The sequence below is a fragment of the Cucurbita maxima genome, unplaced genomic scaffold, assembly GCF_002738345.1.
Source record: "Cucurbita maxima cultivar Rimu unplaced genomic scaffold, Cmax_1.0 Cma_Scf00040, whole genome shotgun sequence".
Lineage (NCBI taxonomy): Eukaryota > Viridiplantae > Streptophyta > Magnoliopsida > Cucurbitales > Cucurbitaceae > Cucurbita > Cucurbita maxima.
Window position 1 is genome coordinate 1,425,712 of NW_019272056.1, and position 18,510 is coordinate 1,444,221.

Below are 18,510 nucleotides of genomic sequence, written 5' to 3' on the forward strand. Positions count from 1 at the left end.
GGATATTAAAGCTTATCGAGGTATGATTGGATCTTTACTTTACTTGACCGCTAGTAGACCCGATATTATGTTTAGTGTATGTCTTTGTGCTAGATTTCAATCTTGTCCTAAGGAATCTCATTTACATGCCGTTAAGAGAATATTTAAATATTTGCTTGGAACTATTGATCTAGGATTGTGGTATCCTAGAAATGTTGAATTTAAATTGGTAGGATATTCTGATGCAGATTTTGCCGGAAGCTTACTTGATCGTAAAAGTACTAGTGGAACTTGTCAATTTCTTGGTAGTTCCTTAGTTTCTTGGTTTAGTAAAAAGCAAAATTCGGTTGCCTTATCTACTACCGAAGCGGAATATATTGCGGTTGCTAGTTGCTGTGCTCAAATTCTTTGGATGAAACAAACTCTTTGTGATTTTGGATTAAAGTTTCATAGTGTGCCTATATTTTGTGATAATACAAGTGCTATTAATTTAACTAAAAATCCTATTCATCATTCTAGAACTAAACATATTGACATTAGACATCATTTTATTAGAGAGCATGTGCAAAATGGACATATTATTCTTGATTTTGTAAACTCTAATAATCAACTGGCCGATATTTTCACCAAGCCATTGAATGAAGAAATTTTTTGCAAAAATAGGCTTGAGCTTGGTATTATTCGTTGTGATATATCTTGAATTTTATAATTTTTGAATGCATGTTTTTAGGGGGAGCCATTATGTCATTATTAAATGCATTCTCTTTCAAATTGTTCATTTTGATGATTACAAAGGGGGAGAAAATTAAGAAAAATATGTTCTAAATTTGTTATTTTATAATTTATGAATCATTTACTTGGTATTTCATAATTTCTTGAGGCATTAATATAAGGGAGAATATGCTCTTGAGTGAAATTTATGATAATATATTAGTATGTAGTGATATTATTACATGGATGTTGTATTATTGGTTTTTATGAATTTTTCTTTAAATGATTTGTCATCATCAAAAAGGGGGAGATTGTTGGCTTATTGGCCCTTGATCTCACATTAATTAATTTCAATGAATTAATTATTGATGTTTTGATGATAACAAACCTACTTTTAATTATTAACTATTTTCAGTTTTTTTTGAACTGTCCACAGTATAAGGTCGGGAATAACGATTACAACAACTTTTCAATTACTCAAATCAGAGCTAAAACGAAGAAATTAGAGTCGAGACAACATACCCGACGTGATGATGTGGCAACAAAATCAAAATGATGGACAAATCAAAATATATCAAAGTATGACATTTATAATATTGGAAGAGTAACACATGGTGGAGTTTTTCTTATTATTACATTTCTAAATAAAATTATTTTTACAAATATAAATTTGAATATAACCGTTACTCACATCGAATTTTATTATTACTATATTATATTATTATATTATTATATTTTAAAATTTTGGTAGTTACTCACATCATTTTTATTATTATTATATTATTATATTTATAATAAATTTTGAATTACATTTTACCGTTACTCACATAACTTTTTATTATTATTATATTATATTACTATTATATTAAAATTTTGAAATAAATGAATTTAGAAAATTTTCTTACTTAATTACTTTTAATCTCCACCTTCCATTATTCCTAACACAATCCAATGGTCAATATTCAATCCTACATTTTGCCACTTTTCTCCTCTATATAAACTCATCTTCCCCACATTTTTAAAACATACAACTTACATACATTCTTCAATCCTCATTTGTTCAAAGTCTCCATTGTTTATTGCTCTCTCCAAGCTTACAAGTTTATTTCTTTTCATCTTATTCTTGAGAGGGATTATTATTATATTGTGAGGAAATAGTTGTCAGTATCCCAAATTGTAAATCTACTCTTTGAGAGAGTTGTGGTGTGTTATTATCAAACTCAAATACTTGTATCGGTTTGATCCTGCGTCGTTGAAAGGATTGAGTTTGCTCTTGAACTCGTAAAAAGAGCGGTGTACCGGTTTGGCTCTGATCCGTGGAAAGAGTCGGAAAAGTTCTTTATTCAAATTCCCAAGAGGCGCTTGGGGAGTGGAGTAGGTCGAGTTTGACCGAACCACTATAAAACTACGGTGTCATTTTCTCTAACTCTTTCCTATTTAATTTCAAGATTATTATTATGTTTATTGCATGTTCTACTTGATTATTGTTTTGACTTGAATTATTTTGCTTTAGTAATTATCATCTTCTACTTATTTGTAAAAAGTTTTATCATTAGAAAAATTAATCAAGTTTAAACACCTTTATCGTTAAAACCCTATTCACCCCCCCTCTAGGGTTGCCATACCGATCCAACAGATAGGTCCCTAAAGCATATTTGCATGTGATTGCATTTAGCATGACCTCTATAGTGGGGTTACTTACTAAGCATTCTTCGAAATAATCAGGCTCTGTATCATATCATTTTTTAGGTAAAGGCAAGACACCCATGTACAGATGACGACGACATCGCAAGCAGAGACTGTGGCACGTGTATAGGGTAGACTAATATTTAAATTCCTAGTCTTACGTAAGAATAGGTTGTTTTGTATTTTATCTATTTAAATTATTTTGTGTTTGGTTTTATTTTTTATTTTAAAATTTCAGTATTTCGTATTAAACACGTAAGACCATAACGATGTTTTTAGAAATAGAAGATGTTTTAAATGTTTGCAACATTTATATTTCATATGAAGTTTTCGTTTAAGAGTTAGATTCCGCATTTTAGTAGAGCATGAAACGTTAGTAGCAACTCTGACTAAATAGAAATTTAGTGTCGTACACACCTATTATTTGCTATTTTAAAAAAAATTACGAAAATAATAAAATTGATATAATATACATATATTAGTCGCTATTTAATGTTATGTCTTCATCATGTCTACGCTTTGATGCATAATACATATACATATATATATACACATATGTCTTCATCATGTCTACGCTTTGATGCATAATACATATACATATATATATACACATATGTACATATATAAGTTCATAATACATATACATATACATATACATATATACATATGTATATACACATATGTATATACACATATGTATATACATATACATATATATATATATTCACATTATATTTCTTGTTTTGATGCATAATAACTTTATGAACTTAATATAGAAGGTGAGACATACCTTTTTAATAGATACAAAATTCAACCTTATCCACACATAATTTGTAAAGTAAATTCATAAAAATAAGAAAAATTTTGTTTTTATTTTTATTTTTATTTTTATTTGAAGTATGAAACATGTAAAATGAAGAGATTAAAGTATAAAAAACAAGAAAAATTAATTCCATGTGATATATGTGCAAAAAATAATTACATTTTAAAAACAAATCAACCCAGATTTGGATTCCGAATTCGATACTTGATGGCCCTAGTATTTTAGGGCAACTAGTCACATTATATAACAGCCCACCGTTATAAATAATGTTTCATTCTCCTCCCCAATTAATGTGGGATATCACACCCTAGTATTTTAGGGCGACTGGTCACATTATATAACAGCCCACCGTTATAAATAATGTTTCATTCTCCTCCCCAATTAATATGGGATATCACACCCTAGTATTTTAGGGCGACTGGTCACATTATATAGCAGCCCACCGTTATAAATAATGTTTCATTCTCCTCCCCAATTAACGTCATTCAAGCATATTTTGTTCTCAGTTACATGCATCCTAGGAAAATTCTCATGAGGTCACTCAACATAAAATTGTTCCAAACAAAACACACTGAACCATGATGTTCCTATGATTAATCCATCGAAAAGGAAGGTGAACTTTATTGGTATATTATCCTCAGGATCTCAGATGTGTTCTTAGTTCATTTATGTACCTCTCCTATACTCGGGTATCACACATTCGTAAAATCTTAGAGACCCATTAAAACATTTCAAATCACACATGAACGTTAGAGAGAGACGCCCATCGTAAACATTGATGGACTACACCGACAACGTAACCGAGCATAACTTATTCAAATTTAAACCTCGAGAGGTAATTTTTGAGATAGGATGGTAAAAAGTAAGAGGGGATAAAAAGAGGCATATGCTTTGAGATGAGTTAAACTTAATTGGACCATAATTGCAGTAGGGTCAAAGAGAGAGATACATGATATACATGGTCCGTGAGGGGCAAGAGAGAAGTAGGGCCCTAACCAACAAAGACTGGTCAGTCTGTGTATCATATCCCTTTCGTACTGCTCTCTATATGCCTACTAAACTTCACGAGACTCCCTCAAATTCTCTATCCCTTTCCCTCTCAACTATTTGTTTCTCTTTTTTCACTTGCTTTTTATATTACCTCACCCATTTTTGTACCTTGGATGTGTGTTACTTCTTGTGTCATTTGTTCTCTAGGGTTCGAGTTTTGTTTTTCTTCTCGTTCGAGATGTTCGGGTTTGTTTTTGTGGTTGATTGTTATTGTCTTATCTTATAGATAACATGATTTTGAATGTTCGTATTGATGTATACGTTGACTTCACCATTTGTTGTAGTGTATAGGCTCCTTGAGGAGAGTATTATAGGGTTTAAGTCTTGTCTTTCTCGAACAACATGTTCGGGAATTTGTTTTTCGTTATTGATTATTATTTATTTACCTTTTAGATAACAGGATTTTGAATGTGCGTATTGATGTATACGTTGACTTAGGAATTTGTTGTAGTGTATGGATTCACCGAGGAGAGTATTATAGGGTTTAAGTCTTGTTTTTCTTGTCCAACATGTTCGGGGATTTGTTTTCGTTGTTGAATATTGTTGGTTAACATGATTTTGAATGTTCGTATTGATGTATACGTTGACTTCCACATTTGTTGTAATGTATAGGTTCCTCGAGGAGAGTTTTATAGCGTTTAAGTCTTGTCCTTCTCGTCCTAAACGTCGACATTCGAGTTTGACTTACCTATTAGATAACAGGATTTTGAATGTGCATATCGATGTATATGTTGACTTAGGCATATGTAATAGTGTATGGATTCACCAAGGAGAGTATTATAGGGTTTAAGTCTTGTTTTTCTCGACCAACATGTTCGGGTTTGTTTTCGTTGCTAATTATTATTGATTTGTCTATTAGACGTGTTTTGAAATATTTTATTTTTCATTAATATATATTTTATAAATTTGATTATTATTTTAAAATTTTGAAAAGATTAGTCAATATTCTTCTCAAATTATTTATTTCAATCTTTTTTAAGTTGATGTAGCCTTTGGAGAGGAATTATTTGTTAATATTAAATAAAATTTATCAATATTAAATATTATAACAATAAAATTTAATAATATAGTGCAATCTTATCGTATATGTATTATTGTTGCTCCATTATATTGATACTTATATCTTGATGTAATTTTATTTCAATACGTTATTGTTTTTCAATATTAAATAAATTGTTCAAATAAAAATATTAATTAAAAATTATATTATCATATTATTTAAAAATGTAATAATAATCCATATGAAACCTATTCTAATATTTTAAATGTCTATAAGGTTGAGAGGGATATCTCATTGATGGCTCGGGCCCTCCCGGAAGGGGGCCTTCTTCGCCTTCCACCTAAGCTGTGTAGGAAAGACCCAAACCCAATCCTAGGGAACAATGAAGCTTCATAGGATCTTTCTGTCCCGGTGTAGATAGTCTGCATCTTCACAGACATGTCTATTTCACTGGGGGGCCTTCTTCGCCTTCCACCTAAGCTGCGTAGGAAAGGCCCAAACCCAATCCTAGAGAACAATGAAGCTTCACAGGATCTTTCTGTCCCGGTGTAGATAGTCTGCATCTTCACAGACATGTCTATTTCACCGGGGGGCCTTCTTCGCCTTCCACCTAAGCTGCGTAGGAAAGGCCCAAACTCAATCCTAGAGAACAATGAAGCTTCACAGGATCTTTCTGTCTCGGTGTAGATAGTCTGCATCTTCACAGACATGTCTATTTCACCGAGGGGCCTTCTTCGCCTTCCACCTAAGCTGCGTAGGAAAGGCCCAAACCCAATCCTAGAGAACAATGAAGCTAAACAGGATCTTTCTGTCCCGGTGTAGATAGTCTGCATCTTCACAGACATGTCTATTTCACCGAGCCTCTCTTCGAGACCAAAACACACGTGTATATATATATATATATATATATTACGCGTATATATATATATACATGCATAAATAAAATTTATTTTTCCTTTAATTTTTGTCTTGTTTGTTTCAATTACGTGTCTTAATTTTCCATTGCTTCCTCTAGAAGGCATAGATGTGGCGTCCTTTCCCTTTCCTCTTCGGCCCATGCATACTTTTCTAAAAAAAAAATAAATAAATAAATAAAAAAAACATGTCGCAACCTTAGGTTTGGACAATTTTTGTCTACTTAGTTTTTTTTTCCTTATTTTCTAAATAAATTTTTGTTTGGAGACTTTGTGAGAGCATCATGCCCAAAATTAAGAATCCGGACTCGGGCACTTGATGTGACATGGTTAGGTTGTTTACATCTCGGTTCTAAAAGTGAACATTATCCCTACAAATCAACATGAGTCCTTTTAGCATGTTTTGTCGGAATCCGAATTCAGCATGGAAGCTCCAGCATTTTCCTACGACAAGATTAGGCTACTTACTTCTCGCTTCTAAGAGTGAACACTATCCCTCCAAACTAACACGAGTCATTCTAGCATATTTTGTCCTCACTCGCATACATTTTAGGAAATTTTCAAGAAGTCACCGACATAGAATTGCTTCAAGGAAAGCACGTTTAACATGTTTTGCCCTCAATCGCATAGATGCCTTTTCATATTCATACTCAAACATTATGTTAAGGTTATTGTAATGCCCCTAATTTTCTTACATAAATCAAAGACGTCACTACATGCATGTCTTTAATAACTTATGCAAAAATTTAAACGTTTCAAACGAAGCCATGAACTTATACGTTTAGTTTAAAACACGAAATAGAAACAATATTGTCAAAATAAAACTTTAACATAATATTTGAGTACGAAGGTGAAAAGTCACCTTAAACTACTATCTGAAAACAATGCATAATACTATCATATCTTAACTTCCATGGTCATTCCACTATTCATCGTCATCATGCAGGGGCGTTTTACCTTTACCTGAAATGTAAGAGTAGCACATGGTTTGAGTATTTTAAGAAATACTAAGTAACCTTATTGTTGGGGTTAGTAATGCAAACACACTCATACATGATGAGACCTATTCTTTAAAATTATAGCATTGTCTTCAGCTCTTTCAAGTTTTGGGCAAGGTTAAATGTGTGGTACTTCCTCACACATGGCCCACGCACGTGCACATCGACCTTCCAGGTAGGCTCGTCTACATACCCTGAGTTCGGCTTGATCAGGCGAAATGCACTATCGCATCATCGAACGCCACAGAAGGAAAAAAACCAGCATGATAACATGGCGAACATAAATATCGAAGGTATGCGTCCGTACTAACATAATATAATGGGGAAGTATCCCGATGTACATGACAAACAATAATCCATGAGGTCTCCATAGTTTAAAATTCATAGCATAAAACCAAAATCATTTCCTTCTTACTTTCATCCATGTTAGAGCACACATATGCGTCATGTATACATAGTAGTCATCAAGACTTTCATCTTGCATCATTATATAATCCCGGCTTCACATGGAAAAACATACCATGACATACATAACTTTTCATTTCGTTCATATCATGGCATCATAAGGTTCACGTGCATACATAACATGACATCATATGTCATCACATAGCATACATAAACATAGTATAACATTATGACACATGCAGGAGCTACGGGACATGCGCCATCATATATCATACAATTTTTCCAACTTCAACCGTAAGACCACTTATATGGTTGACCTAGGCCAAAGTTACTACGTATTCTTCGTACCCGCCTGAATCTGCTACTCAAAGACCAATTCAACTTTAGATCATATACCCCTAAAAAGAACTTTGCTCCCCAAAAGTGTTTTAATCTCATAATAGCTCTGGTGCTTGTCTACCTAGAGAGGCTCATGGTCTAGAACTTGCGTTAAGTCAATCAAGTATTTATAAAACATGGATATGTGACATATGTTATATAATGCAAATAGAGGTTGTGGTAGGTTGATTTGTATGTCACTAGTTCGATCTAATCTATTTTATTGAATGGTCTGATGAAACATGGACTTAGCTGGTCTTTCATCCGAACCTTAGTATGTCTTTCATCGAGGCCATCTTCAAGAGTGCCCTTTCGCCTACCTCAAACTCCAATCCCCTAAGTCTCTTGTCGGCATAGTTCCTCTTTTTACTTGAGGTGTCATATTCTGGCCTAGATCTTTTGTACGACCTTATTCGAAGCTTGGACCAACTGGATCTTTTGTACGGCCTCATTCGAAGCTTGGACCAACTTGTTCCTAACAACTTGCATTCATCCGGTTCATTTCAATATAGTAAGAACATGACTTTTTTTTTTTTTTTTTTAATGTTTGACTCAAAAGTTCAGCCTGTTTGGTGGAAAACAATGTTAATGTTAAAATTAAGTGGGCGCCCCACGTTTCTGAAGACAACGTTAGAATTTAGATTAAAAGCATGGGTTCTGATCTGACTCTTATCGACACAAATATTACATGCAATCAACAATATATTTGCTATACAATTGTGCCTATTGTCTACCGTGTAGGTATCCTTTCGTAGTAAGGATTATCCAAATTTGGTGAGTTTATCGATATCGACCATATCATCATATATCCTTCATAATTTTTTTTTTCCATATGCATAAATCTTTCAATAAACATCTTACTTGATATTCATAAAGGTCTTTAGGGTAGTTTCATCATTTTCCTCTTGGTTTATACCAAAAAAATGTTCTAATCCCCTCGAGATCTCACATAAATATATTTTTTTAAGGTCATAAACGAGTCTCACAGAAGTTCCATAGCCTTTTACGACATTATTTCTATTTCTTGTTTTAAATTAATCGTATAAGTCCATAACTTCATTTAAGACGTTTTATTGGAATGACTTCGTTTCAAACGTTCTGTTTAAATTTTCACATATGTTATTAAAGGCATGCATGTAGCGACTTCTCTAATTTAGGCAAAAAAAAAAATTAGGGACGTTACAGCTATATTCAAATATTATTAAGATTCAATAAAGTTTCTCACTCGTGTTGATTCAAACGTCAAATATATTTGTATATTTTGATCCCTCTCTTTCCAATCAACCAAAAGTTGCTTTTTAAAAAACAATCCCACAAATCTCTTTTTGGCTTATTGGCCATTGTGATAACACACACACACATATATATATACACACACATATATATATATATGATAAAGATCGAATTTGGAATAAGCCAAATCACGTGAAATGTCTATTCATAATTTTCGTACAATTAAAAAAATGGGTGGAAAAGAGTTGGGTGTGATGTGTGCTTTTTGAGTAAGAGAGAGTTTAGGCGTCCTTTTTATCACTCGTGATCGTTTTTTTCTCGATTGAATAAAAAAATGACATCGATTCGAATATCGGATAAATATTGAGATTTGAAATTATGTGTAGCTATGTATTGGTTTTGATATAATTTGTAACGACCTATACCCATGATTCAAAATTTGAATTCGGTACTTGATGATCTCGACATTCTCTTACATCTCATACGACATAGTCACGATACCTACACTAAGATTATCCTCACAAACCAATATGAGTCATTCTCAGAATTCGGCACTTGATGACCCTGACATTCTCTTGCGTCTTATATGACATAGTCATGTTACTTACTCTTTGTTTTTTAAGAGTGAAAACTATTCCCACATATCAACACGAGTTCTTCCAGCATGTTTTTTCCTCTCTCACATGCATCTGAGGAAAATTCCTATGAGGTCACAAAGATAGAGTTGCTCAAAGTAGAGCACGTTTAACCGTGAATTCTTATGATTGAGTCATCGAAAAGGAAGATGCATCTTGTTAGTATAGATAGTGACTTTCAATTCTTTTAAGTATTTTTTAGTCATCTTATTCTCAGAGTTGCTCTCGTTCAAATGTGATCTTCGTTCATTCATGTACCTCTCTTATACTCGGGTGTCACATATTTCTACTCTAAAAGTAAGTTTTTAAGGTAATATTACAACTTTTGAAAAAATAGAAGTATTTTTTAACATAAGAAGCAAAATTCACTGGTATTTTTTCTCCTTAATATAGTCTATATATATAAAAGTTGCATAAACGGAAGACTTAATTATTATTCATAACCTAACTCAATAGACAATACACTAATTACTCTAACTAATTTAATGGTTTGATTCCTATTTTTGTAATTTTTGAAGTTATACACTTTGATCGGTTTAGGTTTAGGAAATTGCAAACTTTGTAGTGATAATTCTAAAGATTCTCGAGGAAAAAAACAAATATGTCTCCTACATTATCTGTAATATGTAGAAGTATCGACGTAATAAAGAGGTGTGATTGAACTTTTGCATCACGGTTCTAACAACATATGGTTTTGATTTAGTCAGGTCCATGGAAGAGACGCCTTGATTTAGACATCATAACATGTTCTTTACTTCGTCACATGTAACATTTAGACATCATAAGTGTTTTCAAACATATCCAACCTGTCATGTTTAGGATGTTTATCAATTTCAGGTTCATAAACAGTTCAATATGCACCACTTTCGTACACACAAAATCCATTAGCCTCATACCACTTTTGTAATTCCTAGGTCTCGTCGGGTACGCACTACTTTCATACGTAAGTAGTATCACTTGTGTACTCATTGACCTTATACCTAAATGTTAAACGCAAGTGAGGATCTAAACAGAGTCATGGCGAAGACGAAACATGAATATGACGTTTTTATGCTTCCATGAATCACACATATACACGAGGTCACATAATTCAAAAATATTCATTTTAACATATGATACGGTGTCATAAACAGATTCTTCTCTACATGTTTCTCATAATCTATACTGCTAACCTAAATGTCATCCGGAAACCATATCCAACATTTAAGTAAAATCAACATAAAAATCACATGAAAGGAACATGCAAAATTATCATACGTCACACAATGCATACATTTCATCCGACCCTGCATTTAGTGTCCAACAATGAGTTCACTTGCCTCGAGAAAAAATTACTATACGCTCATACGAAACTTACCGAACTCTTTGATGTAACCAATGAATGTCCAAACTACTCCGAACTATCATGGAATACCCTATTACTCATACGTCTCATTTAGATATACTTAAAAGTGCCCTTAAATCAACATAGTTCTATAGAATATACCCTAAAACGTCCTAATTTGAGGAGAAGCTAACCTGAACCGGTTGAAATGGCAAAGAACCAATCAAACAATGAGTTGAACCAGTTGATTTGGGGCTAACAAAATTGAGCATGAACCAGGTGGGCAAGGGGGAAACCAGATCGGGCTCACATATTCAGGCTTAGGCTAACTTGGTGAGTTGGGCTTATGTTTTATGTATGGTTTCAACTTGAAAACCAAGGGTTCTAACGGTAAGGGTCGAGCTAGATAATCATAATCTCGAACAAACCCAAGAATAGAGTTCCAATCCTGTCCTACCCTACTTTTAATATTATTATGAAAATTAAGAATATTTAGACATTTGTAACTAAAGTTAGTGATGCATTGTGATTCGTGAATATTTGAATGAGTCGAGTCATGATCAGTAAAGTTTTCTTAAATAAATAAATAACCCGACATCCTAATACAACACAACCCGAAAATGTGTTGAGTTGTGAATTATATTCGGGTTGCTCGATTCACAAACCCAACCAACCCAAAATTTCAAGTTGATAAAAAAAAATTTCAACTCAGCTCGTGTACACCCCTAAATCCATACAACATAGTGTTTGTCAGCGAGTGGTGGACACGTTATGGATCCATCAACATAATCCAAAAGAGCATACTCATCGTAACCACATTAGTTCATTCGGGGACAGCTAGTTTGGAAACGATGACATTATCTATGACATTATCTGAATTAGTTACGATAGAGAATTTTTCAGAGTGAACAACCTATAGAAATCATATTAATAATTTTAAAACTATTTATGTTTTCGTATGGATTTAAAAGAATGAAACTAAAACTAATATTGAAAATATTCTCGATATCATCCTTATTACATATGCATATACTACACTCATTTCTTCTAAATTTGTAAAGAAAAATAAGATTAAAAAAATCATAAGTAGAATATGGTACATGTTAAAAAAGTTCAAGATGAACGGTCTAGATTAATCTACTCCTTTCATCATCCACGAACTTCTAAACGAAACCCTTTCATTCAATTCTATCAAACGAAAAGTCTTTATGACCAATATCAATCTCATGTTGAGTGCGCGTTCGAGACGGTCGAACAGGGTTAACTTCAGTCAAACCCAGTTCAATTGGATCTTTGTCATAGCCTCCCATCTCAACATGGGGCTGTGACGAGGACGAACCATCAGCGTGACGAGAGGGGGACGGCGAATCATTGTCCCAACGATCATGTTCAACTGGTGACCTTCTCGGCGAGTTATGGAAGCTATCGACCTCACTCTTGTAATGTCGAAGAAGGTGAACTGGTGACATGTGGTGAGTCGGAGTGGTGGGTCGGCTCGACATTGGGGTGATCGAACCACGGTTGTGTTTGATGTGCTTTCGAGCCGTGTGGTACCAATTTCGAAGGGCAGCTGCCACTCTCTCATTGAATATAGTTGGCTTCATTGTTGAACCCATCTATATACACAAATTTAAATCAATGCTTTTAAATTTTACCGAAGAAAATATGTTAATATTTCCAGTAAAAATTCAATTTTTACCTGAGTTACCAATGCATAAAGAGGTAGAGTTACATAGCTGCAAAGGATCTGTACAATCACCCTGACATTCATAATTATATAATATCAAACATGTTAATATCTTCTTATAAAATAACAATAAATAAATAAATAAATAAAACAAAATATGATTTTTTTATAATAATTTTAAAAAAAAAATTAATAAATCAAGTTTATTAAAAAATTTATTAGATACAAAATTAAAAAGGGACGGAATGATCAAATATTTTTTTTAGTATAAGTATTGCAAACTTACCCCATTGAGATTCTGATCACCACATCCTCTACATGTTCGTGGAAACAAGAATTCAGCCCGAACTCATACTGAAATAAAAAAACGTCAATTAAGATAACACATCAACCTTTTGGAATGATAATCGATGTTCTTGCAATGGCCTAAGTTCATCGCTAGCGGACATTGTCCTCTTTGGATTTTTCCTTATGTACTTTACTTTAAGGTTTTAAAACCGTCTACTACAGAGAGTGTGAATGTGAGATCTCACAATTTACCATCCTTGGAAGCCGAGTGTTCTTTTTGGCACACTGCTTGGTGCCTACCTCTCCATAGAAGACACGTTTTGAAATCATGAGACTGACGTAATATATAATAGGCCAAAGTAAACAATATCTACCGACTAAATTGAAAGAAGGACATACCCAAGTCCAAGCAAAAAAGCCAACTTGGAAGGCGTTTTGAAAGAGAACGAAGTTAATAAGATAAAGAATGAGGCGAGGGCGATTGAACCAGAACAGGTCATCGCCAGGCTCCACCACCGGCACGCCCTTCACCACTTCCCCTCGCTCTTGTATTCTCAGCGCCATCTTCGTTATGATCACCTGCAACTTCGTCCCGATCAGCAGCAGAATCTGCAAATAATCGTTAACTTTTTAGTCAAAATCATTTTCTTCGTCATTTTCCCACCTCCAAAATACAGATTCTGGGCTAAGTTCTTACGATTAATGGGATGAATGGCAGCCATAGATATGCCCTCCAACCTGTTCGACGAAATGCCCCAATGAAAACTTTGTCAAATATTTTGGTTCTATTACTTTGATGATATTGATGTTTTGTTGTTGAATCTTACCGTGGGTGTTTGAGAGGAGGAATAGCACAGCGAAGAACCAGATTGGTGGGCTGCAAAATTAACCCAACAAAAGAGTTATTGACTCCGATGATCAATAAAGACATAATTAGAGATATTTATTGAGCGGGTTAGACGGAAACTAAACGGAAAAGCTTTCTCCGTTTTCGTCTCTATCCTGGTCTCCTATTTCAATCTCTATTCTCGTGAAATACCTAATTAAGATGCTCACCGAGCGAGTTAGATGGAAACTAGACGGAAAAGTTTTCTTTGTTTCCGTCTCTGTCTCTGTCCCTGGCTCCTATTTCAATATCTATCCTCGCAAAATACCTAATTAAAGATGTTCATCAAATGGGGTTAGACGGAAACTAAATGGAAAAGTCTTCTCCACGTTTTTGTCTCTATTCCTACCTCCTATTTCAATTCTAGTGAAATACCTAATTAAAATTGTTCACCGAGCGGGTTAGACGGAAACTAAACAGAAAAGCCTTCTTCGTTTCTATCTCTGTCCATTCTCGCGAAATACCTAATTAAAATATTCAATTTCCATTCTTGCGAAATACCTAATTAAGATGTTCACTGAGTGGGCTAGACAGAAACTAAACAAAAAAATCTTTATCCATTTCCGTCTCTGTCCAGACTTCCTATTTCAATCTCTATTCTCGCAAAATACCTAATTAAGATATTCACCGAGCAAGTTAAACGGAAATTAGACGGAAAAGTTTTTTTCGTTTTCGTCTCTGTCCCTACCTCCTATTTCAATCTCTATTCCCGTGAAATTCTGTCTTTATTATTACACGAATCGAGACAAGTGATTCTCCACCGAAAATTTGTAATGAATTAATTATGGAACAAACCTGATTCCAACAACCACTTTGAAGTCTTCTTCAAGGGAACGATTAATGTACTTTTGGAAATCGAATTGTGTATGACTTTGAGGAGCTAAATGTGCCTGTAATTAAGATAAAAAGAGCCCAATTTTCAATGATCGGTAATACACAATTTGACTCATATGAAAATCATACTTTAATAAAAGCAACTAACCATTATAAATCCATGTCGTAATGTCAGGTAATCAACTTTTGGAACCGATCTTACAAATTGTCGGAAGAAACAAACCTATTCAAGCCAAACAAACAAATTTCCATTAGTACGAGATTCTTTTAGAAAATTAACAGTAAAATCACGAGAGTTTATGCTCAAAATTAAATAATAAATTTTCATAAATAAATCAATTTAAACATTTTTTTCTTCATGTTTTAAAACAAAATTCCAATAATAAAATTATTAATTTAAAGTTTTAATTAATACGAACTCCAAAATTGTGGGTATAATTAATATTTTTATTTCTCGTCAAATAAATATTATTTAAATTTTATTTAATAGCTGTCACGAAAATTAAAAAATTACTTTCTAAATTAATATATATATATATATTGCATTTATTTAATTTTAAAAAGGTCAAACTGGTAATGTCACCAATAATGGAATATTTGGGCGGCTAAAGTCATTATCCCAAAGTGGCTTATTCTGACCGTTTTCATTTCCATAAAATTGCATCCACATGATTTTGCAATAATTGAATTATTTTTTTAATATAATAATTTAGGGACTAAAATCAAAATTAATTTAAGGACCAAATAATAAATAAATATATATATATATATAAAAAGAGGATCACTTTCGTATAATTAATATAAAATTAGAAACACGAAAAGAATCTTACTATCCACATTAGGGCAGAATTCTTCGTCCAGAAATTTAGATGTCTTCTCCCGAACGAGGTGTCTCTTGCAAACCTAAATCTCTCGGGATCTGACATAATTTTATTATGTTTAATAAATCTCTAAACTTTACAAACAATATCAAATAAGTCCCTAAACTTTCAATAATTTTAATATCTTCAGAAAATGTCGAATATATCAGAGATCTATTATACACAGAATTGAAAACCGTACCGTGTGAGAATTGGTATTCCGCCGTTTTGGTTTCTTTTTCCCATGTTTTCCAACTCCTCATCTAGATGGGTTAATTATAATAGTAAGAGAGAGGGGTAATAAGGTAATTACACACTCATAAAAAAAAATTAAAAATTAAAAATTTTACCTTTGCTCTAGCCAAAGCATAAGTTAGAACACAATACAAAACATGGCAAACAGCCAACACAAATATGAAGATATGAAGTTGATGAATTCCTTCCGCTGAAATAAACGACACTAAACCCTACAAAACCGAACGATGTCGTTATCGTTATCGTAAATCAATGTTTTTAACCTAAAATTAATCTCATTCTAATGATATGAATGCGAGCAGAGATTTTTTATTTTCATACTTTCATACTGCATTAAATTACTGTCGAACTCGTGACATAAGTGTATTTTCATTTTTTTAAAAAAGTCTTCACCTCTTTATCTTATCTTATAAACATTTAATGGTGTCGGACCGATAATTAAGTTATGTCTTTTTTAAAAAAAATTAAAAATAAAATAAAATAAAATAAGTCAATTACATAAACCTCCAAATTTATACATCAAATATTTAATTAAAAATTTGTTCTATTTTACAAATATTTTTAAAATCTCTAAACCAAAATTTTAAATTTTAAATAATGGGTTTTTTTAAAAAACCGGGTTTTATTTTTCAAAAACCGGTTATGTGTTAGGTTTTGGTCGTACCTTGGCAGCACACTTGTCGGCTCCACCAGGCGCGGCCAAAACCCGCCGGAAACTTCCACCAGTTCCGTTCAGATGGAGAAGTCTCCAGCCATTATTAGCCAAATGTTCCACGGATTTCTCCATATCTTCATTCATCTTCGCTTCTTTCTCCTTCGTACAAGGATGCCACGTGGCAGCCACGTGTTCAGGAATACATATATCAGAGATCGGACCTTGCCCGACAGTTAAAAGCAGTGATATGAATCCCAATAACATAAGCTCTACAAAACAATAAAATAAAAAACGTTAATTTTCATTAAAAAGTGTTAATTTTTATTAATTTTTTTAAAACCTGATTTGATCTTCTCAAGAGCTTCAAATAAAGCTCGTTTGTGTCTCTTCTTCAGCCACTTCCAAAAAAAAAAAAAAAAAAAATCATTAGATTTTAAGCGAAATTTCTAAAAGATATAAAGTTTAAGCTTACCTGTCCGATGAGGTGGATTATATATTCGATGACGATGGAGATGAAGAGTAAGATGAAGCAGACGACGGCCACTGCCCACGTCGGCGTTTGCTCGAGCGACTTGCCACCGCCTGCCGCCGCCATGGATGAACTATCAAGCTACTTCCGATGCTTGAATTTTCTCGAGAAAGTTTGAAAGAAAATGGTGGAGAATTTTCCGGAAAAATTTGGGAAGATGGTGTGAAGTATGAAGTTGTTGACGAGGATATTGTGGTGTTGAGTAGGGATGATAATCATATGATATGATGGGAATGGATATATATATATATATATATATATATATATATATATGGTTTTTAGAGAGAGAAAGATAAGAGAGAGAAAAGGAAGACTTTGACTTTAAGTAATTCTCTATAGTGTTTTAAAATTTTGTTTTGTTTTATCGTATTTCTTTGTAAAAAAAAAAAAAAAAAATCCATTCCATTTAGACTTTGATTTTGTTACAAAAATAAAAGTTAATATAATGTTTTTTTTTCTATCTTGAACTTGGGTAACTTTTAGGTTCGATCGTAGTGGTATAGTTGTTGAGCCCTCTCCTCGTCGTGCTTGATAACCTATTAGATAAGATAGTTGTCTTTGGGCCTTGTTTGTCCTTTTTCATAGAGAATTTTGACTTGGATCGTGTAGTTGTTGCATGTCACTGTCATACTTGTCCCAGACATGTTGTCTTTGGCGGCATGTTCGATGTCTTGTTCATACTTGTTTATGACGTGTTGTTCATAGTCGCATGCCTGTTTCAAATCATTTTTACTTGCTTTTATGTTAGATAGACTTTTACTATTCTTGTTGTGTTAGGGGTGTATGTTCGGTCACCAAAATCATGTCTACACTCGTCAGGTCTAAAATGCCCCAAAATTGGGGTATGTGACTCAATTTTTCTTACCTAGGTTATATGAACAAAGTCATTGTGGTTGCTTATTCACTTTTAGCCTATTACATTGGCTCCTTAAAAAAAACAAAAAAAAAAAAAATCAACATATTTTCTCGCTCACGTTTTTTAAAACATTTCTGTCAAACGTGACCCGAGACTCAAGTGTACACTAATATTGTCTGCGAAATCCTAATTTCACACGGCTAACTTATTCGTTGGATTAGAACAAATGTCATACAATCGTTGTTCCTCTACCACAAAAGTGCGATTATGACACTACATCCACCCATTCTTAGTTAACGGGGTAGCAGGTTTGAAATCTACTAAAAAAAAGAGTCAGATAACCACGTTCTTATAAGTTTAAAGACTAAGTTCTTACACAGTAACAGTTGAATTTTCGGACTAGTTAAAATTTAAAAAAAAAAATTATTAAAAACTAAAATTCACACAAAAAAAACAGTTAGTTTTCGTAAAAATTCAAAGTGTTTTTAATTTAGTTTTAATGTACTTTTTAAGTTTAAAAATCA

General features: G+C 33.1%; 1 protein-coding gene across 1 annotated transcript; it reads right to left on the reverse strand.

Annotated features, from left to right (window-relative positions):
- Positions 1–12,188: 12,188 nt before the first annotated feature.
- LOC111469404 (MLO-like protein 6) lies at positions 12,189–17,332 on the reverse strand. Its single transcript, XM_023114646.1, has 14 exons — positions 17,074–17,332; positions 16,942–16,999; positions 16,611–16,870; positions 16,042–16,158; positions 15,894–15,954; positions 15,662–15,750; positions 14,980–15,054; positions 14,793–14,887; positions 13,939–13,988; positions 13,809–13,849; positions 13,511–13,720; positions 13,110–13,177; positions 12,836–12,896; positions 12,189–12,752 (listed from the first exon to the last, which is right to left on the reverse strand). Exons 1-14 carry the CDS (start codon positions 17,194–17,196, stop codon positions 12,315–12,317), a joined length of 1,746 nt encoding a protein of 581 aa, XP_022970414.1. The 5' UTR covers positions 17,197–17,332; the 3' UTR covers positions 12,189–12,314.
- Between the last annotated feature and the right edge of the window lie 1,178 nt (positions 17,333–18,510).

Coding starts and splice junctions, on each gene's coding strand:
- LOC111469404 (XM_023114646.1), bottom strand. CDS start 17,196: ATGGCGGCGGCAGGCGGTGGCAAGTCGCTCGAGCAAACGCCGACGTGG. Junction 15,955..16,041: donor ATGCTTTGGCTAGAGCAAAG/GTAAAATTTTTA, acceptor TAACCCATCTAG/ATGAGGAGTTGGAAAACATG. Junction 13,178..13,510: donor GCTTTTTTGCTTGGACTTGG/GTATGTCCTTCT, acceptor TTTTTATTTCAG/TATGAGTTCGGGCTGAATTC.